The 24,482-nt window shown below is 43.1% G+C and overlaps 1 protein-coding gene across 1 annotated transcript; it reads left to right on the forward strand.

The window, feature by feature from the left end:
* Positions 1-19,843: 19,843 nt before the first annotated feature.
* Positions 19,844-24,455, forward strand: LOC109740572 (thylakoid lumenal protein TL20.3, chloroplastic). The gene is made up of 6 exons (XM_020299627.4): positions 19,844-20,253; positions 20,346-20,375; positions 21,165-21,271; positions 21,739-21,773; positions 23,329-23,457; positions 23,944-24,455. The coding sequence occupies exons 1-6, from the start codon at positions 19,943-19,945 to the stop codon at positions 24,133-24,135; spliced, it is 804 nt and encodes a 267-aa protein (XP_020155216.1). The 5' UTR covers positions 19,844-19,942; the 3' UTR covers positions 24,136-24,455.
* The last annotated feature ends 27 nt before the right edge of the window (positions 24,456-24,482 follow it).

Here is a 24,482-nt window from a genome sequence, read left to right on the forward strand (position 1 = left end):
GTGGTTTAAAAAAATCGAATTCAACATGAAGTCCATTCAATTATTTGAATTTGATATCATGGCATTTGTAAACCATACCTAAATTATGGGGCACCAATCTTTGCTCTGATTTTGTACATAATAGCATATGTAGTCGTGTACAAAATAGATTCAAATTTAGCTCCTCCATTCCAAAATAATCGTAGTTATAGGATTTTCAAGTGTCAAAATTTCAAAAAGAAGCGGATAATTTAATGAGGTTTTCAAACATACAAGGTCAAATATAACGTTGTCTATTTAGGTCAATCCTCATAGTTCAAGAGTACTCTAAACGTGAATGCTTGTGTTTCAAAATTTCGAACGAAGCGCCAAAAGAGCCTCTACTCGCCCGAAACCGCGTGAGACCAATGTTCGGTAGTACAAGGAAATTACTTTTCTAATAACTCCGACCCGTGAAACCTACCGGCCCGACGTCCAAAGGTCTAAACCGGGGTAGGTTTGTAGCTTCATCTAGACGCCACACAACCGCATCCGAAAAACATTCATACACAATGGCCGCCTAAGCACACATGCGTGCGGCCGAAATCGCTCCCGCCCACTATTTGGGACACCTGGGATTACCATCCTACCCCCGACCCGTAGTAGGTCCGAAATTTAAGAGGGGGGCAAAGTTTGTACTTTCCCCAAATTTCAAACAAGCGCGTCCCATCTTCTGTTCAAAAAAGCCAAAAACAAGCGCGTCCCAGACCGAAACATGGTTCCCCCCCACCCGTCCGATTCCCCATTCGTACTCCATGGGCGCCAAAACTACCTCTCCAACAGCCGCGAAACCCCGGCGTCCTCCGTCCGCCACCCCATCCCACCCATCAACCGCCGCCCTCCTCCATCACGCCGGAGCCAATACCCCGACGTCGTCGTCCACCGCAACCTCAACCGCAACGCCCTCCAAAGCTAGTAGTTGAAGCCGAGGCCGAGCCGTCCGTACCCGAGCCAGTTCAACCATGCCGTCCTGCGCCTCACCGCTGCTGCTCCAACTTCGCCACCCTCCACCGCACCGGAGCTGTTCCTGCTACGCCGTCCTTCGCCGCCTCGGATCTGCTTCCCCTCCGCTGACATACGGCCACGGCAACATAGTCAACAATTTGGCCATGGGTTCGTCCAAGCCTGCACCCTCCAGAACATCGGTTTCCCTGGTAAAAAGAAGAAGATCGGCGCGACATGTGGAGGTGACCACACCGGCAACCGAAAAAGGTACTCCTCTTCCCTTATTCGTGCAAATCTTACGTCTCTGCTTGCACGATATTCATCCCACATAAGACACTAGTTGACCGCTTCTTCTTGATATTAGATGTTCCTAGTAACTCGCGATGCATAAGGTTTCTCCTCATATACTATTTCACCTTAGCTAGAGGTCCGTCGCCCCCCTGAATTTCAATTTCTGGCCAGTTGATTCCCAATTAACGAAAGCATTCCCCGGTGTAACAGGCACTAGTACGCCTATTACGCCGGGGAAGCAGCGCCTTGGTGTTTATCTTAGGGGCGTGTGCGGCCTAGAGCTACTGGCGCCCGATCTGGAGGTCGGCCGGGATTAAAGGGATGGCCTGGGGGCGCTGCCAAGCACGGCGGTGGTGTGAGGTCAATGGGAGGGCGGGGCGGCGGAGGCAGGAGTCTGGGCCGGTGGTCGCTGACGGTTCGAGAAAGATCGTCAACAGTGACTGGCGGGAGGTAGACGAAGGCCATCTGCCCGTTCCTTATAGATCGGACGGTTCATTAAAAAATTGACTAACCTATTTATTTTCAGTCGACTGTTATCTTAGATATGACCACATGTGGTGGTGTGCTGGAGGAGTACCTGCATTTCCTGTGCTCATATATTACAAAATCATACGGAGTAGAATCTAATTTTGTTTGCCATGCAATGTTGTAGAGCTATCATATGTCTCCTGTCATTTATTTTTCAGCCACTTGCTATCTGCTACTTTTACAGTGCACTAGTTCTGCACACACTTCACCCTTACTCTCACTATTGTGTTTTTATGCAAGGGTATTTCATACTCTGCTGCCATGAGAGAAGCCAAAAAGAAAAGAGAGAAGTCGCTCCAGCTTCGTGTGCGGTTAGGCAAGACACGTTACAGCGCTATAAAGGGTGCAGTGTCAGCAGATGGAGACGGTAAACGTAGCTCTGGAGTTGATGACCTCGCTCGCAATGAACCACCATCCCAGGTGCTTGCTTTAACTTCGCGGTGTCATATGTGGTTGCATGTTCCATATGGTGTCTAGCTTGTATTCGAAAGGCCGAAGTCGGTAAGATAAGGAAAGATATTTTTTTACATGAACCACCATCCCGTGAGCACCAGAAGACAAATAGCTAGTCAGGGCACTGGCCGAGCCAGTGACAAGCTCAGCAAAGATAGGCATCACCTGGAAGCCAACTAAAAAGATGCGATGGTGGCGAAGCAGCCCGCCTCCCACCAGGCTCTCGGGTCCTAGATGATCATGCTCACCACTCCAGCCGGATGTCTAGCTTGTATTGCTTCCAATTTGGTTAAATTGCATCTGCTTAGCTTACACATTATACCTTTGAATATGACATGCCTTTCTGTTTTTGGTACATACTAGTACATCTGTGTATTAACCATGTTCTTACATCAAACTAATGTTCTTGTGTATCCCTCATCAATCACTTATGACGAGGCAGGCAGGCAAGGGGACTACTCCTCATTTAAAGAATGCAGCGTCAGCCTCCCGACATGATTCTCAAGAAACAGAAATGCTAGATGAAGATAGTGAACGTAGCTCTGTAGTTGATTACAGCATTTCCCCTACACTAGCATCGCAGGTGCTTGCTCTAACTTGGCAGCGTGATATGTGGTTGCATGTTGCATATGGTGTCTAGATTGTAATTCTTCCAATCTGGTTAAACTGCATGTGCTAGTCTGCTTAGCTTATACATTATACCTGTTAATGTGACATGCCTTCCTGTATTTAATACATAGTACATCTGTCTATTAAGCATGTCCTTACATAAAACTATTGTTTTTTTTGTATCCCGCATCAATCAACATGACGAGACACCTTTAGTATATGCAGTGCGATATTAGTTGCATCTTTCATATGATTTATAGCATGCGCTGCTTCTAATTTGTTGAAATTCCATTTATGATGGGACGCTTTTAACTTGGCAGAGTCATATTGGTTGCATCTTTCATGTGGTGTCTAGCTTGCATTGCTTCTTATTTGCTGGAATGGTTTCTGCTTAGTTTACACAAACAGTTGTGAACATGACATGCCGTCCTGTTTTTCGTACATATTCCATCCTGGTATCATGTGTTTGCCTTACATCAAAGTAGTGATTGTCAGTATCATGCATGAATGAGTTTTGAAGAGAGAATTTTATTGCTTTTTCTTGTCGGTTTTACTTGACAATTCAAAATCAATAAAGCGGAAGGAAGTTAGCAAGGCAACGGATAAAGGTGCTCCTTCCGAACGGAGGGCCTCTACAGTTTCTACTCCTCCACACCCCCAAGATGATTTCCAAGACAACACATGCATACACACTCAACAAAGCTGTGTTTATGATGAGCACGTCTCCCCTAGTGCAGCATCACCGGTGCTCCCTCTAACTTGGCACTGTTATATGTGGTTGCATGTTATGTGTGATGTCTAGCTTGTATTGCTTCTAATTTTGTTGAATTCCATCTGCTTACATTACACATTATACATGAATAAGACACGTGTTCCTTTTTGTAGAACATACAATATCTGTCTATCACACCATGTTCTTACATCAAATTACTACTGTTGTGTAACCTGCAACAATCACTTATCATAAGACACGTTTGACTTCGGAGTGTGATATAGGTTACATCTCACATTCTTTTCTAGCTTGTACTACTAATTTGTTGAAATGGCACTTATGACGAGACAGTTTTAACTTGGTAGAGTGATATTCGTTGCATCTTTCATATGGTCTCTAGCTTTCATTGCTTCTAATTTGTTGAAATGCCTTCTCCTTAGTTTACACATCATAAGCTGTGAATATGCAATGCTGTGAATATGCAATGGCACTAATGACGAGAGACCTCTAACATGGTAGTGTGATGTTGTTTGCATCTTGCATATGATTTATTTCTTGTACTGCTTCACATTTGTTTAAACGCCATTTATGATGAGACACTGTTAACTTGGCAGAGCGATATTTGTAGCATCTTTCATATGGTGTCTACCTTCCATTGCATTGCTTCTAATTTGGTGAAATGCCTTCTTCTTAGTTTACACATCATAGTTCTGGTTATCTCTTCCGTCCTGTTTTTCATACATATTACATCCTCCTATCATGTGGTTGTCTAACATCAAAGTTCAGTTCGTCTGCATCACGCATCAATTTGTTCTGAAGAACTAAATTGTTATTCGTTTTTCTTGTCGGCTTGACTTAACATGGCACAGAGAAAGAGGAAGAAACACAGAATGGCAGGGAATGAGAAGCGGATGAATCCTGCAGATTCTGCTGGTACTGATGGTGCAATAGAAGGTCAAAGTCCAGCGGAAAATTCTACAAACACGGCATCCCATGCTACACGAGTTGCAAAAAAAGCCAAACAGAAACAAATAGCTGCCACCAAACAAGCAGAGACAACCCTAGTTCTTGCAACACCTACCACAGTACTACCAGCTGCACGACTTACTCGTGCGTCAACTGAGCTAGCAGCACGTTCCCAAGCTCCCTTGCCACCTGACACTACTTCCCAAGAACTCTTGACACAAGACGAGTTGGCAATATCAGATGAACCTTGTGAGCTTCAACAGCAAGAAGGTAGTTGCTGGAGTCAAGTTACAGTTGCATGCTCCTTTATATGTAGTCTCACAGTTTGATGTACACTAACACTTCCTATGTTCGTTGTTGGACTAGCACCTAGGCGCAAGAGGAAACAAACATCAGGGATAATGCTCGATAGGTTAACTAAATCTAGAGGAGGAAGAATGGAGATTCGTTTTGAGGCAGGTTTAAAAAGGCCACGTGATGCTACAGAGTCAGCCAAGTTAGTATCAGAGGCAGCGGTTGCCGTTAGGTGTCATGTACGTATCCCCCCAACATGGATTCAGTACAGGAATGACAAAAACGAAACCCAGTTCAACACCTTCCTCGACCATTTATCTGTAAGTATGGTTATGTATGGAAACTAGTAATATCGTCTTGCTCTGTCCCATACTTTCTAGGTTGCTGATAATGAGACTCCCATAATTTTCAACAGATGAGGTTCAAGTTGGATAGCCAAGATGATGCAACCAGACAAGCTTGCACCCATGTTTTCAAGTCTGCTCTGCGACAGTATCGGTATAACTTGAGGAAAAATCACTTTGAAGGCAAGGCTAACAGTGAACTTTCCCAAACATCTCCAGTGGAAAATATATCGGATGAAGACTGGAGGGGCCTTGTTAAACACTGGTCTGATCCGAAGTATCAGGTACATTATATATATGTGATCAGATCACATGTTGAAGTCCTATTTACGCATGTGCCACACAAATCTATCTTCTTGTAGGTGAACTGTTCAAAGAACAAGGCCAACCGTACGAAAGTGAAATTCCAACAGACGACAGGATCTCGTAGCTATATTGCACACTGCGAGGCTCTTGTAATTAGCTGCTGTTTCACTCTTTTCGCTGTACCATATTATCAGATCTATATTGACTTGTTCGAAATGCAGAGGAAAGCCCGCAAGGACCAAAAAGTACCTGAACCAAATGCTGTGGAAATCTTCAAGGACTGTCACACCAGCAAGAAGAAGGGCATGACTACGCCAGTCAAAGCCGCTGTTGTAAGTCCTTAATCCTCATGCCTTTTAACTACTACTTACTCTGACTTGTGCCTTGAACTGCATGGTTTGCAGCCAATGTCTATTACTCTTTTCAATTTTATACACAATTGTCTTAGCGTATCATTGCACCTTACAAGGTTTAAAAGAGAGGAGTGATGTTCCTTTGATCTTGACCCGTAATCTAGTTCCGTGCTGGACTTGCCCACACAACGTTACAATTGCCTGTTTGTCTGTTCTCAGTTGTTTTGTGATATGAATGATGTCATACTATGCTTACCGTATTATAAACTTCGTCTCTTTATCCTTAGCCCTCAATACAATGTGAAGAAATAGACAATACATTAGCGATGGTACATGGTCATATGTTTGGAACCTGGTTTTATTATGTACTTTGCAATAAAATACAACTAATATTTTACATGGGTTCACCAGAATAAGTTCTGTATATAGACCAAAGCTATTTTGTTTGGTTTTGCTGCCTCCTTAATATCTTCTGTTCTGGTGCTACTAATGTAAAACCTCAACTTTTCAGCAAGCTATGGAAAAAATGGTGGAACCGCCACCTTCTGGAGGTGGCGAGGCAACTATAACCGCAATGTCAGCTCTTGCTGCAGTGGGTCAGTACCTGTCCACTAACAGTGCCAAAAGCACGTTCCTGCGTAATACTGGGTTGGTTGTTAAGGCAATATCGTCCAAACTGCCTCATGATCAAGATATGCAAGCTCAAAGCAATGTTGTATCTGCGCTCCAGACACAAGTCCATTCCCTAACAGAGACCCTTTGTGAAACAAGGAGAAACATTGCTCAATGTCGTCAAGATATGCATGGTTTTGAAACCAGACTATCAGACATTTGCTATGTTGTTCAGGAACCTAGGGGAAATGAAGGCGAGGGTTATGGTGCTCCATCGGACAATACAACATGAAAACGTAACAGTCAGGTCAAATGAACTGAGCTTCTGAACTTCTGGTGGTGCATTTATCTGCTAGACTGTTAAGTTTTATGCCAACCTTCCTTTTGTTATATAGTTGTAATTTGTTTTGGTGCGATACAAAATTTATTCTTAACGTGCAGCCACCGGCTGAAGGAAACAGCAAGCCATTTTTGTATAGTGTAGGGTGTTCCCTATATTTGCACTGGTGGCGATCTTTGATGCCGTGTGGATGTAATCTGTGCAATCGCCTTAATAGCCTAGCGTTAGTTTCGGCCTTATTTATTTCCTAGTCTTCTTTTTCCCTGGTTTGCTAGTGGGCGCAACTACCATGGGCCATATACGGGCCGTAGGATCCATGGGTCTCCTACAGGCTGTCGATAAATGGGCCTGTAATCGGTGGGCCTCGGGCCGTCGGATAAATGGGTCTACATGGGCCGTAATTGGGCGTAATTGGTATCGGCCCAGCATGGTAACAGGCCGTAGGACAGCAAAGGCTTAATTCTGTCACAGGCATAACGGGTCGTTAATGGGCCAGAATATAGGACGGGCTGGAAATGGCGCAACGGGTTAACAGGCCAGAAACGGGCCGACTCTTGCCATGGGCCGAATTTGGCCCATTAGGGTAACAGGCCAGTAACGGGCCGACTCTTGCCATGGGCCGAATTTGGCCCATTAGGGGAACAGGCCAGTAACGGGCCGACTCTTGCCGGCCGAATTTGGCCCATTAGGGGAACAGGCCAGTAACGGGCCGGAAGTAATCGAGGGCCGAAAAGGAGCCCAAGAACGTATGGGCCGTCAATAGGCCGAAAGCTAACACGGGCTGGAAACGGCCCATGTAAATCACGGGCCGTTAACGGGTATAAAGAAAATTACTGTTCATTATGGGCTAGAGTCACCGTGGGCCTGTAAGGGCCGAAAGATACGAAGGCCTCATATGGGCCGAAAGACGTCGTGGGCCATACATGGGCCGAAAGTGAAATGGGCTGGTGTTATATTCGATGGCCCACATGACGTTGTTGGGCCGATTTCCTTTAGGGCCTAACGGGTCGTGAGTTAACGGGCCGTAAAATGGGCTATTTGCGAAGAGACTGTTAACAGGCTTTTCATGGGCCAGCCCGTTAACTTTTGACCAAGTCAAACGGGCCGGCTTTGTAAGCTAAATGGGCCAGTGGTGGGCCGTGGCACGTGTCAACATATCATAGGCGCCTATCTGACCCACTGACGAGCTGACACGTGTTTCGTCCGCCCAATAAGAATTTTACATGTGGAAATTTCCCATTGGTCGGGGCTGTTAACGGGTTATCGGATCCAAAACCCGACCCGATAGCTTAACGGCGTTCCGTTACGGTGGATGCCACGTGTCGGTCACCCTTGACGAAAGCACTTCTGTGACGTGCGATTTATTGTCATGGAAGTGGACACTTCCGTGATGATAATTTTGGTAATGTCATGGAACACTTCTACGACAGCACAGGTATGACGATCTTGATTCTGTCATAAAATCGTCATGGATGTACATGCATGACAAAAAACGCGACCTACTGTGACAAACACGTATCATCACGGAAGTGTATTTTTTTGTAGTGTTGGTTATTGACCGGAGATGTGTCTCGGTCATGTCTACATAGTTCTCGAACCCGTAGGGTCCGCACGCTTAACGTTCGATGACGATTTGTATTATGAGTTATGTGATTTGACGACCAAAGTTTGTTCGGAGTCCCGGATGAGATCACGGACATGACGAGGAGTCTAGAAATGGTCGAAAGGTAAAGATTGATATATTGGAAGGTAGTATTCGGACATTGGAAGGGTTCTGGAGTGTATCGGGTACATACCGGAGTACCGGAGGGGTTACCGGAACCCCCCGGGGAAAGATATGGGCCTTATGGGCCATAGGAGGGAGGCTAACCAGCCCACAAGGGGCTGGTGCGCCCCCCACAAGGGATGAGGCCGAATTGGACTTGGGAAGGGGGCGCCACCCCCCTTTCCTTCTCCTACTCCCTCTCCTTCCCCTTTTCCCCCTCCGGTAGAAGGAAAAAGGGTGGGGCCGAATCCTACTAGGACTGGAGTCCTAGTAGGACTACCCTCTCCCTGGCGCGCCCCTTGTTGGCCGGCCTCCTCCTCCCCTCCTTTATATACGGGGGCAGGGGCACCCCAAAGGCACAACAAACAATCTCTTAGCCGTGTGCGGTGCCCCCTCCACAGTTACACACCTCGGTCATATCGTCATAGTGCTTAGACAAAGCCCTACGCCAGTAACTTCATCATCACCGTCGCCTTGTCGTCGTGCTGACGGAACTCTCCCTCGGCCTCAACTGGATCAAGAGTTCGAGGGACGTCATCGAGCTGAACGTGTGCTGAACGCGGAGGTGTCGTACGTTCGGTACTTGGATCGGTTGGATCGCGAAGACGTTCGACTACATCAACCGCGTTACTAAACGCTTCCGCTTTCGGTCTATGAGGGTACATGGACACACTCTCCCCACTCGTTTCTATGCATCTCCTAGATAGATCTTGCGTGATCGTAGGTAAATTTTTTGAAATACTGCATTCCCCAACATAACCCCTCTCGCAAGCATCCGCAACTACGAAAGAAGAATTAAGATAAATCTAACCATAGCATGAAACATAAGGATTCAAATCAGCCCCTTACGAAGCAACACATAAACTAGGGTTTAAGCTTCTGTCACTCTAGCAACCCATCATCTACTTATTACTTCCCAATGCCTTCCCCTATTCCAAATCATCGTGAAGTGTCACGTAGTCGACGTACACATAACACCACTAGAGGAGAGACAACATGCATCTCATCAAAATATCGAATGAATACTAAATTCACATGATTACTTATAACAAGACTTCTCCCATGTCCTCAGGAACAAACGTAACTACTCACAAAGCATATTCATGCTTCATAATCAGAGGAGTAATAATTATCATTAAGGATCTGAACATATGATCTTCCACCGAATAAACCAACTAGCATCAACTACAAGGAGTAATCAACACTACTAGCAATCCACAGGTACTAATCTGAGGTTTTGAGACAAAGATTGGATACAAGAGATGAACTAGGGTTTGAGAGGAGATGGTGCTGGTGAAGATGTTGATGGAGATTGACCCCCTCTCGATGAGAGGTTCGTTGGTGATGACGATGGCTTCGATCTCCCCCTCCCGGAGGGAAGTTTCCCCGCGAGAACAGCTCCGCCAGAGCCCTAGATTGGTTCTGCCCAAGTTCCGCCTCGAGACGGCGGCGCTTTGTCCAGAAAGCTTCCTCTTGATTTTTTTTCCAGGTAAAAAACCTCCATATAGCAGAAGATGAGCATCGGGGGCCTGCGAGGTGGCCCACAAGGCAGGGGGCGCGCCCAGGGGGTAGGACGCGCCCCCACCCTTGTGGATGCCTGGTGGGTCCCCTCTGGTGCTTTCTTCGCCCAATATTTTTTATATATTCCAAAATAATTCTCCGTAAATTTTCAGGACTTTTGGAGTTGTGCATAATAGGTCTCTCAGATTTGCTCCTTTTCCAATCCAGAATTCCAACTGCCGGCATTCTCCCTCTTCATGTAAACCTTGTAAAATAAGAGAGAAAATGCATATGTATTGTGCTATAATGTGTAATAACAGCCCATAATGCAAATAGATATCAATATAAAAGCATGATGCAAAATGAATGTATCAGAAAACATGATGCAAAATGGACGTATCAACTCCCCCAAGTTTAGACCTCGCTTGTCCTGAAGCGAAAACCGAAATCGAAAAACATGTCCACATGCTTAGAGGGAGAGGTGTCGATAAAAACAAAATACATACATAGAAGCATCATGTATATTATTATAATAGCAACAATAAAACTTTTATCATAAACTTCTCATGAACAGGTAGCAATTCATCACAACATCGAAGTATAAAGCATAAACTCTATTGAAAACCAACAAACTATGTTCTTAGACAACTTTGCAACTACAATTCATCATCTTTTCAGGAAGGGTCATGTATCGGAGCCTTTTGGCAAGTCCACATACTCAACCAACTTTGCAACCAACATTTGTCAAATTCATAAATTTTGAATTTGTGAACAGTTTTCAATTTGCCAAATTTTTTAGTAATGGACATTTTTTAATTCATGAACCATTTTCAAATCAACGAGCATTTTTTAAAATTTAAGACAATTTTTGAATTCACGAACAGTTTTGCATTCGTGAAGATTTATCGAATCCATGCACATTATTTTGAGCCATGAACTGTTTTTCAATTGGCGAATTTCAATTCCTGAACATTTTTTGAATTACTAGACATTTTTTCTATTCATGAGCAATTATGGAATTTGTGGAAAAAATTGAATCCATGTACATTTTTCAATTCGTTAAGAAAATTTGAAATCACAAAGATTTTTTCAAATTCACAAATATTTTTTATGAATCCGTGAACATTTCTTGGATAAGTGACCTTTTATTGAATTTGTGAACAATTGTTATCTGTGAACTTTCTTTTGAAAAATGTTAATTCATGAAAGTATTGTATACATTTTCTCAAATTCAAGAACCTTTTTCGAGTTAGTAGACATTCTTTGGAATTCGTGAACTTTTCTTATTTGGTAATTTTTTAACATTCGTCAACATTCTTTGAACTGATGAATATTTTTACAAACTACTGAGCCAATTCTGAACTTAGTGCCATTTCTAAATTCACATTGTTTTTCAAACATGTGTAGATTTTTAGAAATGTCCAAAATCCATATAAAAGCCGAAAGCAAAAGGTAAGAAAAAAATGCAAACCCATACATGAGGCAATCTCCTACTTTCATTTAGGCAAAGCAAAGTCGTGGCAAACCCCATACGTGAGCGTTCCTCAAAAATAAATAAAAACCATACGTGAGCATACCGTGCAAAGAAAGGTATGTGAGCTAGCTGAGCGAGTTTGTTATTCCCTGGGCCTGACCCATTTAGTGATCGCTGTGAGTGATCGCTCCATCGGGATTGCTGTAGGCGATATATATGAACCCTCGCCTCAGGGAAAGCCCCAGATGGGCCAGCGTAACAGCGCGGGAGGGCGCGGCCTGTACTTTTTATTATTCTTCTGTTTTCTGTTCTTGTTTTTTCCTTTATTTTTTTACTATTCTTTATGCATTTCTCAAAAAAAACTATTCTTTATGCTTTAAAATATTGTACATACATAATAACAAAAATACTCTTCAAAACACATTTCAAAATGTGTTGAATAAGTATTTGGAAAAATCGTTAAATAAGTATTATAAATGTTGAACGAGTATAAGAAAAATGTTGAACAAGTATTTTAACATGTTGAATAATTATAAAAAATGTTGAACAAGTATTTGAAAAAAATGTTGAATAAGTATTAAAAAATGTCGAACGAGTATTTGAAAAATGTTGAACAAGTATTTGAAATATATTGAATAAGGACTAAAATGTTTTGAACAAGTATTTGAAAATGTCGAATAAGTATTAAAAATGTTGAATAAGTATTTCAAAAACTTTAAATAATTATTAAAAAAATTTGAACGAGTATTTGAAAAATGTTGAACAAGTATTTGAAAAAATGTTGAATAAGTATTAAAAATGATGAACAAGTATCTTAAAAATGTTGAATGAACAATTATTTAAAAAAATTTATTAAAACGTTGAACAAGTTTTCGAAAATTGTTGAATAAGTGTTAGGACAATGTTGAAGATGTATACAAAAAATGTTGATAACTTATAAAAAAAATGTTTTGACATATACGAAAATATGGAGTGAAAATGAAAACAAATATAAGGAAAAACAAAAAATGGAGAATAAAAAAACTCAATCAAAAAAGGAGAAGAAAAAAGAAAAAATGTAGAAGGAAAAATAAAATCGAACAAAATCCTGTCAAAAAAGAAAAATCAAAAAACAACAAAAACAATAAAACTCGGGCTAACTATTTTTTCCAGTGGTCGAAACTCGGGCTAACTATTTTTTCCAGTGGTCGAAACTCGGGCTAACTGTGACGCCCTCGATTCAATCGTACACTAATCATACACGCAAATGTGTACGATCAAGATCAAGGACTCACGGAAAAATATCACAACACAACTCTAGACACAAATTAAAAATAATACAAGTTTTATATTACAAGCCAGGGGCCTCGAGGCTCGAATACATAAGCTCGAAAACACAAGAGTCAGCGGAAGCAACAAAATCTGAGTACAGGCATGAGTTAGACAAGTTTGCCTTAAGAAGGCTAGCACAAAAGCAACATCGATCGAAAAGGCAAGGCGGTCTCCTAACTACTCCTGGTCGTCGACGGTCTCCACGTAGTAGTAGACATCGGCGGTGCCATCTGGCTCCTGGGCTCCGACATCTGGTTGCATCAACCGGAAAGAAGAAGAAAGGGGGGAAAAGGGGGAGCAAAGCAACCGTGAGTACTTATCCAAAGTACTCGCAAGCAAGGATCTACACTACATATGCATCGGTATCAATGAAATGGGCTGTATCTGTGGACTGGACTGCAGAATGCCAAAAGAGAAGGGGGAAAGCCTAGCCTATCGAAGACTAGCATCTTCAAGCAGCACCAAACATCTTGCAGCATCAGAAGAGAGATAAGAGTAGCATAAAGTAAAGTAGTAGTAGTGTTATCAACCTCGGCTAGAGATCCTTTCTCGACTCCCTGCGAGAAAGCAATCCCAGAGCCATACTATCCATTTCTCATATCCATGTCTCATCTCAAGTATCCAGTTCTAGTTGTATCGATCGGGATACAACTCCAAGTGTCCGTTACTGTAGGACAGGCTATCGATAAATGTTTTCTTCCCTGCAGGGGTGCACCTACTTACCCACCAGGCTCGATTAACTCCGGCCGGACACACTTTCCTGGGTCATGCCCGGCCTCGGCCAAACAATAGGCCGCAACCCGACCTAGGCTTAATAGAGAGGTCAGCACGCCGGACTAAACTTATGCCCCCAAGGGTCATGGGCCATCTCCTCGGGAACTCCTGCACGTTGCATACGCGGCCGGTGAGCAGACCTAGTTACCTCCTTCAAAAAGGCAGGTGCTTACCAGTCCAACCCGGCGCGCGCCACTCAGTCACTGACGTCTATTAAGCATCGGTTGATGCAGACAACGCAGAACGCCCATACTACGCCCACGTGATGGTTAGTGCTATCAGGCCAGAGGCCCCTCGGAACAAATATCCAAATCGTAGTGGATTAGGAACGCGCGGTAACAAGCAGAGACTCACGAAAGATGTGACCCCGTTGCCCCGTCTTGAGGACTTGCGGCAAGGGCTAGGAATGCCCGGCCACGCCTCGTAATTATCTCACGGGCACCCTCCAGGTCAACCCGTCTCCACATCACTCGCGGGTACCCCTCAGGGTCGACCCGCCTTTCCAAGTAACAGTTGTAAAGTCCAAGTATCCGTGTGTCCAAACATCAAGGGGAAAACCCGAGGAATCACCCCCGGTGAATTCCACTCGATGTAATCACCAAGGTGAACTTAAGAGGATCCACCCTCGAGGGTCACACTTGAGGGGTTGCACGACAGAGTCGTATCGGAAGTGGTTAAGGAGGAAATCACCCTCGATGACCACGACTGAATAGCTACACTACAGAGATCTCATCAGGAGTGATGTATGAGGTTCCACCCCCGGCACTCGACGGTAACTCTGCAGAGTCGAGCAACAAAAGGGGCGTGATGTGATGTGAGGTGTCGGGCTCTGGTCTTCGATCCCGTTGATCGGGTCTTCGAACATAAAGCGGGGCAACAAGGACAAGGTGGGGGTCACTGATGGATCACTAACCAACCTATATTAAGCAGTTTAGGACAAGCAGGTAGGTAACGATAAGCAGGTTACAAAAGCAGGCTATGCATCAGAATAGGAGCAATCAATTACAGTAGCAAAATCTAATGCAAGCATGAGAGAATGGAATGTGCGATATCGGGATGATCAAAGGGGGGGGGCTTGCCTGGAAGCTCTGCTGAAAGGGAAGAAGGGTCGTCGTCGACGTAGTCGATCACAGGGGCGGCATCGGTCTCGGGGTCTACCGGAGAGAAGAGGGGGAAGAAACAATAAATATAAAGCAAACATAGCATCACAAAGCATAACAAGACGATAAGCAGAACTAGGGTCGACCTAACGTAGTACTGCACGATATAGGTGAAGGGGCAATTCAACCGGGAATGTATTCCCAGTTCCGGACCTGTGTCAGACAGATGACCGGAGGGGAATGTTTCATGTTCATATAGTTAGAGGCATCTGACAGGTAAACGGACCGCATATCCGGATTCGTTGGATTTTTTTGAGCAACTTTCATGTATAAAACTTTTTCATCCGGGTTACGGATTAATTGCTATGAATTTCTAAAGTTTTAGCATTATTCTGAAATTATTTTAATTCGAAATTAAATAACAAATTGTTACGTGTACCCAGCTCTCTGTACATAGAGGATGACATGTGGGCTCAGGGGGACCCAGTTGTCCAGTCAACACGAGGGTGGGGTCCTCTGTCATACACTGATTTGTTAATTACCATTTTAACCTAGTTTAATTAGCATGTTATCTAAACTTAATTAGTTAACTAAACACAATTAATTAAGTTAAATAATTAATTAATTATATTTTTATTTATTTATTTTAAAATCTTTTTTTTACAAAACAGGGGCTGTGGGCCCCTGTGGTCAGTGGCCCATGAGGCTAAACGGGCGCGCGGGTGGCGGGTGCGGTTGAAGGGGGTTTACCCGCATGCCCGAGGCCACCAGGGGAGGGGGTGCGGCCGCGGCGGCTGCCGGAGCAGGCCGGCACCGGTGTAGGGCGGCGAGCAGCAGCGGGAGTGGGCGAGCAGGCGCGGCGGCCATGGCGCGAGGCAAGCGCCGGAGCGGGACGCGGACGGCGGCGCGTGCGAGCGCCGTTCGAAGCTGTGGGAGGAAGCACGCCGGCGGGTGCGGTGCGGCTGCGGGCAGAGGCGGGGCATGCAGGGGCGGCCAACGACTGGTGCGGTGTGGCGCAGGCAGGGGCTCGCGGGAGCCGATTTCGGCCATTGCGGCCGTGCTCGCCGACGAGCGCGGATGGGGTCGCGGGCGCGTAGCAGCACGGGGTAACGACGGGCAACGGCAAGAGAGGCTGCAGCCAGCAGAGCACCTCAAGGTGCAGCAGGCGCGGCAGCAAGCAGCGCGGGGAGCAGCCAGCAGCAGTACAATCAGTAAGCAGCTGTAGAGCATGAGCAGCAGCAGCAGCCGCGGCAAAGCAGTAGCAACTAGCAAGTAGCGGCCGCAGTAGCGTACAGGGGCGGCGACGAGCATCGGTAACAGCGGGGGGGGGGGCTACGGCTACGGGAAGGAGCAAGGGAGAGGTGGAGGGGAAGCTCACCGAGCGGCACACGGTGGCCGGCGGCAATTTAGTAGCGCAGTGCGGCGGCCGGAGTCGAAGAAGGCGGCGTCCACCGGCGCCGTAGCGCTCCTCGATCCCGTCAAGCTGCACCAGAGGGCGAGGCAAACCACGGCGGGGCGGGCGGACACGTTGATGAGGACTAGGGGCGGTAGTCGCCGCGGTGGGGACGGATTCCGGCGACGACAGAGTTCAATCGTGCAGGAAGGGCGAGGGGAGAGAGAAGGTGGATCTGGGAAGGGGGGCGTGGAAGGGAGAGGGGATTAGGGTTCCACGGGGGAGAGAGAGGGGCACTGGGTTGGTCTTATCCCCACGGCGAGGCCGGCGAGGTGGTCGGGGTCGTCCTCGCCCCTGTAGCGACACGGAGCAGAGGAACAGGAAGGGAAGGAGCGACCGATGGGGGGTGTTAGGTGGGCTAGGGTTACTGGAGTGGGAGGGGATAAGGAGGCAACGGGGTGGGCCGGCCTATGGGGGTGGCCGAGTGGGCGGCGGGGTTGAGACCTGGTGGGGAAAGGGGGGGTTCCTTTCTATAATTTTATTTCTTTTATTTTTTAGCAAAAGGATAGCTACTGCTTTGAATAGAAATAAGGCATCAAATGATTTTTGTCGAGTGTGAAACTTAGCAAATAGTTCAGGCACAATATTGTGGTGTTGCCTAAAAAGTTTCAGGGCCAAAGGAATTGTTCAAGCATTTTTAGAGATTGAAAAGGTCATTTAATATGATGTTGGATACTAAATAATTTCCAGGGGCACTTTTGGAATCCAAAAGAGGTTGGTTTTAACATGACAAATACCCAGGGATTATTTGCCACACTTTGAACATTTTAGTTTTCATGTTTGTCAAATTTGAATTTTGACTTTAAATTTGAGTTTGAATATGAACAGTGATTTGATCAAGTGAGGATTAGCAGCAGTAATGTGATGACTTGGCACTATTAACGAAGAATTACTGTAGCTTAATTATCCGGGCGTCATACTAACTATGCCTCATCTGCAACCCTGCTTGTTATGTAATCATATTCCAGACCCTATCTTGGTGGCTAGCACCGATGAAAACTATCTTTGCAACCACAGTTCGAATCCCAGCCACGACGTGCGTAATGCGAGAAATATTATTCGCGATATATACCATCGACTCTAAAATACGGCCGACTATAACAACTCCTATTTGGTGCCTTCTGCGCCTGTTAAAGTGTTATCCCCAAACCACCGCACACACCCCCTATCCTATGCGCAGGGCCGGCCCATATTCCTTTTTTTTTCTTTTTTTGTTAACTTTCAAAAAAAGGTACGTGCGACGTGATTCCAACTAGTGACCTCCTCGTTCAGTATAAATTGCAGTAACCAATTTAGGCGCCTCACCTTTTGTGAGTAGTTAATTATTTCTTCTTCTTTCTTCTTTCTCCTGTTCGCTGAAGCTGCTTCCCAAACCGGTTTTCTGGTTCTCTGCTCGGTTTTCTCGATGGTTCTTATTCAGGTTTTTTTATGTGCCATTTTCTTTTTTGTATGAAATCTAATTCTTTTAAATATTTGTGAACTTTTTCCAAATTTATATAAAAAATTGAATTCATTATTTTTTTGCAAAAGTGATGATGTTTTTTTCAAATCCGGTTTTTAAAATCTGTGAATTTTATTAAATTCATGAAATTGTTTTTTGATGAACCAATATCATCCAACTTATTTTGAAATTCGTGATTTGTTTTGCAAAACCATTGATTTGTCCTCATGTTCGTGAACTCTTTCAAAAATAGATGAACTTTTTTTAAATCTTCAATTTCTTTCCTGAGAATCTATAAAAAAAATCAAATTCCATGAATTTATTCAAAGATTTGAACTTCTTTTCATACTCGTGAACTTTTATTGCACATCTATGCATTTTTTTAATTCCAAGTATTTTTTGTTTTTTTCTTCTACATTTTCTGATTTCCGATTGTAAAAATCAAACACTTGACTAGTCAATAGCTTACGGGTTAATGAATGACCGATCAACCATTGACCCGAGCGATTTAAGACACGAGCGCGATCAAAGAGACGAGCGGCCCGAGTGACGCGAGGAACCATCGGCCCTGGTTGGGCCAAGCCCACGCGAGCAACACGTGAGCGCCAGGTTGCCTAAATGGCTCTAAAGGATCCGAAGAGGAGGTCTCCGAGACTGTGCCTTGCTTTGTTTTTCAGAAGAGTCTATGCCAATGTTATAGTAAGGCAGGATGAGCGCTTGCTTGAATTGCATATTCCAATGAGCCGGCCCAACGCCCGGGCCTTAGGCGCTCGTTTTTTTCTTTTTCTTTTTTTCCACATTTCTGTTTTTGTTTTTTTGCTTTCTCTTTTCACTTTTCTTTATATTGCGGAATATTCTTGCTATAAATTACAAAGACCATTTTACCTAAATGTTGAAAAAATATTAATCCTACATTTGAAAAATGTTAAACATGTATAGAAAAATATTTCCCATGTATACAAAAAAGGTACAACATGTATGGAAAAAGTTTACATCAAAATATTATATGGAAAAATGTTAATTGGAAACTATTAACAGGTATAAGAAATCCTGATGTATAAACAAAATATACAACGTGTATGTAAAACGCATAACATGCACGCAAAAGCCGACATAAAAAATAAAATAATTTTTTAATCCTGTATTAAAAATGTTTGTAATGTATATGAAAAATGTACAACGTATATGAAAAAATAGACATCAAAACATAAATATGAGAAAATGTCAATAAAGTATTTAATATATTCTACCCATTTATAAACAATGTTTCTTATGTATACAAAAAACATAGAAGGTGTATGGAAAAAAGTAGACAACAAAAACATATTAAATTTTTTATTAATCATGTATTTTAGAAATGTTAATTGTCCATAATTTTTTTCCTGATGTATACGAGACATTTACAATGTGCATGAAAAATAATCGATAACAAAATACATGTTTGAAGAAAAAAAATCTTAAGCATGTTTCTGAAAAGGGATAAATATGTATATAAATGTTTTAGATATGTACCAAAGTATTATAATGTTTATGAAAAAGAAAATATGCATCAAAACATTTATTTGACGAAATGTTAATGGTGTATTTGAAAATTGTTAAATGTGAATTAAAGAATGTACCTGATGTATATGAAAAGTGTAGACTTGAGTAGAAAAAACGCAAAGAAAAATGAGAAAGAAGCAAAAAGGAAAGAAAAAAAACCAGTGCAAAAAAGGAACAACTAAAAAGGAAAGAAAAAACCAGATAAAACCGAGAAAGAACAAAGTATAACAAATAAACAAACTGAAGAAAACCACTGAAGAAATTTAAAAATGGAACAAAAAAAAAAGAAAAACCCGAAACAATCACAACGGCGATTGGACCGACCGACCGAATGCATGACCGAGAAACACACCACTGGAGCAGTCCATACGTGTGGATGCTTCAGGCGAGGGGAGTTACCATCTTGCTACGAAAAGTATAGGGTGCTCTAGCCCATTTGGCGATACGCTGCTCCTGGATATCTTGGTGCTGCAGGTGTACATGAAGGGACAAGATCAATTGACCGAAACAAAATTGACTGATTAAGTGAGATATAGCTCATGCGCATAATGTAGAAGTTATGGGCCAATGACAATGCCCTTTTATATTTTAATAGAAAGGCGGGCTTTCATCTATAGAAAAATGGCAAAATAAGGGGGAGTGACTGTGGCCCAAAAACAATACGAGGGCCCAAAAATCTGCGACCACTGGATTTACCCCCCCCCCCCCCCCCCCCCCGCGCTCCCCGTCCGATGGCTGTGCCGCCCGTTACGTGTTCGCGCGCGAGCCACCACCCGTCCACTCCCCACCTCACCCTCCTCCCTAATCCGCCATGGCTCTCGCTTCCACCTCCCCTCTTGCCGCCACCGCCGCTCGTCCTAAGACTTCCGCTCCCCTCACGCTGTGTCGTTCAGGCCGCCTACAGCGCATCTTCTGCCAGGCGACCACCGACAGCCCCCGCGGCGGCAATGCGTCGAACACGTCGCCGTCGCCGCCGAGGTGGCGCGTAGCGGTCTCTGCAGCCCTCGCGGCTGCCGTAGTCGTAGCGATGCCTGCCCACGCGGATCTGAACAAGTATGAGGCGGATCAGAGGGGCGAGTTTGGCATCGGCTCAGCCGCGCAGTTCGGCAATGCGGACCTCAAGTACCACGCGCCACCTGCATCTTTCCGTCTCTTGTTCCTGCTCGTTTTGCTGTACTGGGTTGCTGATGCTGTCCTCTTCTGTGGTTTTGCAGAAACACTGTGCATGTTAACGAAAACTTCAGGTTGGTTTCTAATTTATATTTTAGAAGTTCCATTTTTTATTTATCTGTATAAGTTAGAATTGGTAGATGCCTCGATGTCAAATTCTGCTGCTGACATGTACGTAACTTTTAGGGACTAAATGAAGCAAATAGAAGTTCTAAAAAAATTATCCATGTAGCAGAAGAATTGCTTGCTTTGTGACTTCTTGGGCCTTAAATCAATGTTGTTTTTGTGGAAGTGTACTATTTTTCTTTTCGAAACAGAAGTATACATATTTATGCACCCCAGTAAACTTCAAAGTAGATACTTGTGCACCTCAAATATTATACCCTTGTTTTTAAGATACTGCATTCTATACAAAAAAAGGTATTTGAAGTTATCTAGCTCAATCTTGTATGGTCATGCTTGTATTGTCGGTGGAAAGTCACATTCTTTAGACCTTACATCCTAGGTGGACGATGCATTCTGAAATACTGGCGATTGGCTTGTCTGTCTTGCCAGTTGGTTTGTCCTTCTAGTATATGTCAAGATCTCTCTGTATAAAGTTTGCTTATAATGGAGGAAAGGCAGTCCAAATGTTCAACCAAAATTACCATAAGTCTGCATCAAAATACAATTGGTGTGCATTTAGATGCATGTTCGAGAAAAATAATATAATCTGCAACAATAAGCTGTATTTAGGGGAACAATGTAGCAGTTATTGTGACGCTTATCTCCAACATTTTTTTTTCAGCATGGATAACTGAAATAAGAGTAGATTTTCCTATTCATTGTTTCGCCTTTAACTAAGACCTCAGTTATTAATGTAGGCGGGCGAACTTCACATCTGCTGATATGAGGGAATCAGATTTTAGTGGTTCCACATTCAATGGTGCCTATATGGAAAAGGCTGTTGCTTTCAGAGCGAATTTCACTGGTAAGTGTAGTAACACCTTTTCATCTCTTGGAGATGTTAGCCTTCCTCCCAAATGTTATTATACTTGATGTGTGCAATGTCCTCAGTCCACATAATTAATCACCTTCCTCTAGTAATCAGTGGTCCTTTGATGTGCCTTATCAGGGAGACCACTACAGGTCTACAGTAGAGATATTTTAGATCAATCTAGCTACTACACTTACAAGCAACTCCACTATTTCTTCTAATTATAAACTCAGCGAAGGAAGCTAACTATGAAGTTCATTGCCTTTTTTTGGTTCCAAGTTGAATCACTATGGTACTAATAATGCTTTAGCTACCGGCACAGGAAAGTTATAGTAGGATTCTCTGTGACTTTTACCCTAGTGGTTTTGACTACAATCAATATTGTCACGCGGTACTTAAATCTTCTCATGTGGATATTCATGAAATGATTTTCACGATACTGCTGTTTTGGTTTCATGCAGGTGCAGATTTGAGTGACACTTTAATGGATCGCATGGTAAAACCAGAATGGTTTCTTTAGCTTGATCATGGTTGTTTTAATTAGCAGCTAATTTGTGCAAATGCATGTAACCATACATGTAGTGCATACTGTCATGGTCCTGTAGACTGTATGTGTTGATGTGTCCTACAGAAATAAATTGCTATGCCAACCTTAATATTTCGATGAAATGTATTTTATTTTTCTTTAGCAATGAATTATTATGATGATAACACTGCTTAATAATTTACGGCAAGACAAGATGTCGGAGTAAGAACCCAATTTGTTGGTGCCAGCTCTATACTATTGTCTTCTGTTTGTGTCATTCATGCATGAAATTTTAACAGCACCGAAATATCTAATTATCTGAACGATCAAATAGAACAGAAGACTGAAATAAATGTTATCTTCAAGTTGGGTTTCCCCACCATTTCCTGTTCAAAATAAAGAAATATAGAAGACTCATGAAATGGGAACTTTTGTATCGAAAACTACAATTGGTTGATGATGTGATTGCTAACTAAGAAATTCAATGTGATCATATGTCTTTTCTGCTTCTATATATGTATGGGGTGTTCTGGAACATGCTGCTTCTCCATCTCTTCTGTTCTCATGTGTTTTTTTTAATCTCTGTCTGCATTTCTTGGTTATGATATTCAAGTGTATATGAGTGTCTTGAGAATCTAGTAATGAATAGTCAGACAAGTCCAGCCGTAAACTTCTAAGGTTTAACATTAACACAAGTATGGAATAAAGTTCTAAGATGGGCATTCTCTGAAATAACAATTTAAACATCGAGTTCTCATCCACCATTACTGAATGCTTGGAAGGATCCTCTAGGAAAATGCAGACAAGCAATAAAATATATTCCAATTGCATTATCTTACTCTTGATTGAATATGCTGAAGGGGAGAAACCGTCAAACCTTGATCACCAAGAAAGTGACTTAAAACTCCTTTGCCCTTCTCATAAAGCAGGATGCCAACCACTAGCACAGAGCATTCGACAGTCCAAATTTACTGTTAAGGCGTTAGCCTCTTGTCGGGTGGGCTACAGTGCTCTTGTGCTGCTGCCTGCATCAGCATATTTTAATTTTGTCGCTTCCTTTGTACATAAAAATGCCATTTCCAATGTTAACTATCATGCATTTATCCTGCCAATATTTTCAAGAACAAAGAATAATTTCACACACTAGTGGACACTTTATCTCCGGTTGAACATTACCCAGTGGTTTCATATTGATCCAGAGGCTTTTACAAAATAAGGAGTAAGCGTGCCTTTGTATTCATTTGTGCATGTTTAGAATTTGTCATTGGGATGTGAAAAAAAATGTAGTGAAGCATACATTTTGGCCAGAGCAGTCAGACATTCTTATATGCTTCTAGTGCTATATGCATGCATATGCTTTGTCAGATTTGCAAATGTGAAGTCAAGTTCAGTGATCCATTCACTGATGACGGCTACTGGAGCCTTTTCTCCTGTTTTAATTGCAATAGGGATAGTTGTCCAAATAAATAATTCCATGGCAGATTTACCTTTAAGCAAGTTTTGAACATTGAATTATTATGGACAGGTTCTCAATGAAGCTAATCTCACAAATGCTGTGCTTTCACGGACTGTCCTTACACGTAGTGATCTCGGTGGAGCAACCATTGAAGGTGCTGACTTCAGCGATGCTGTTATTGACCTACCACAGAAACTGGTACATATTTGCTTTTATCCCAGTATTATCGCATAATTCTGCCATGTAGGTTTATGACCTTAAACAGCATTTGTAAGTTTCATGATTCCATGATAAACAGTTTAGCACTTCAATTCTTTCAGAGGCATCTTTCCTTTTGTTCCTGTTTTCAAGTGTTACAATCATTTATGCTTTGTGAATTCTTACATTGGATTAATGTGTCTAGTTTGTAAGAGCTGGCCCATAAACTCTGAACAAAAGCTGCACTTTGTAGAAGGAAGAAAAAGGAAATTGTTCATATGTCCACCGAGTAATAAAGTCAATTCTGTCTTGCACTATTCGAATATATTGTTCCGTATTTAGAATCTCCATGAAACCATGATATACCAAAGGATCACCCTACTCTGGTGATCATCAGGGTCGATCTTCATTGTTTTCGTGAGTTCTCTTTCTAGAGCTATAGGCACACATATAGAAGATGCCGATTCTTATAATTCTTAACTGTAGGCTTTGTGCAAATATGCAAGTGGGACAAATCCTATAACTGGAGTCAGCACCCGGAAAAGCCTTGGATGTGGCAACAGTCGCCGCAACGCATATGGGAGCCCTTCCTCCCCTCTTTTAAGTGCCCCGCCACCTAAACTTCTGGACCGTGATGGTTTCTGTGATGAAGCTAGTGGTTTGTGTGATGCGAAGTAACGGGGATTGATCCAGTATACGGTAAAAGTTGAGCACTTAATGCTGTATATGTATGGAAAATTTGAAGATTGGGTGAAAGACAAAGCAGAATGGATCAGAAATTCATAGAATCCAGCCTTTTCATCTTCTTTTCTCCGAGTGTTGTGACAATGCAAGGGAATCAGTTAAACTAGGGAATCTTCGGGAAAAAGGTAAACTGAGGAATGTAAGTAAAGTATTGACACTGAATAAATATTTTGATGCCTTCTGTAAACTATGTACATGTATCATAACATATTATACGCACCTGTCGCTGTAAAAAAAAAGTGCCCATCGCTTCATTCTCTAGTGTATCCTAGCTATCTGAC

This window comes from Aegilops tauschii, chromosome 6 (assembly GCF_002575655.3).
Source record: "Aegilops tauschii subsp. strangulata cultivar AL8/78 chromosome 6, Aet v6.0, whole genome shotgun sequence".
In the NCBI taxonomy this organism is placed as follows: Eukaryota; Viridiplantae; Streptophyta; class Magnoliopsida; order Poales; family Poaceae; genus Aegilops; species Aegilops tauschii.

Excerpts from the sequence above, each read along its gene's own strand:
- LOC109740572 (XM_020299627.4), top strand. The coding sequence starts at position 19,943 with ATGGCTCTCGCTTCCACCTCCCCTCTTGCCGCCACCGCCGCTCGTCCT. Across the intron at positions 21,774-23,328 it reads ACACTTTAATGGATCGCATG|GTTCTCAATGAAGCTAATCT; the intron begins GTAAAACCAGAA and ends TATTATGGACAG. Across the intron at positions 23,458-23,943 it reads TTGACCTACCACAGAAACTG|GCTTTGTGCAAATATGCAAG; the intron begins GTACATATTTGC and ends TCTTAACTGTAG.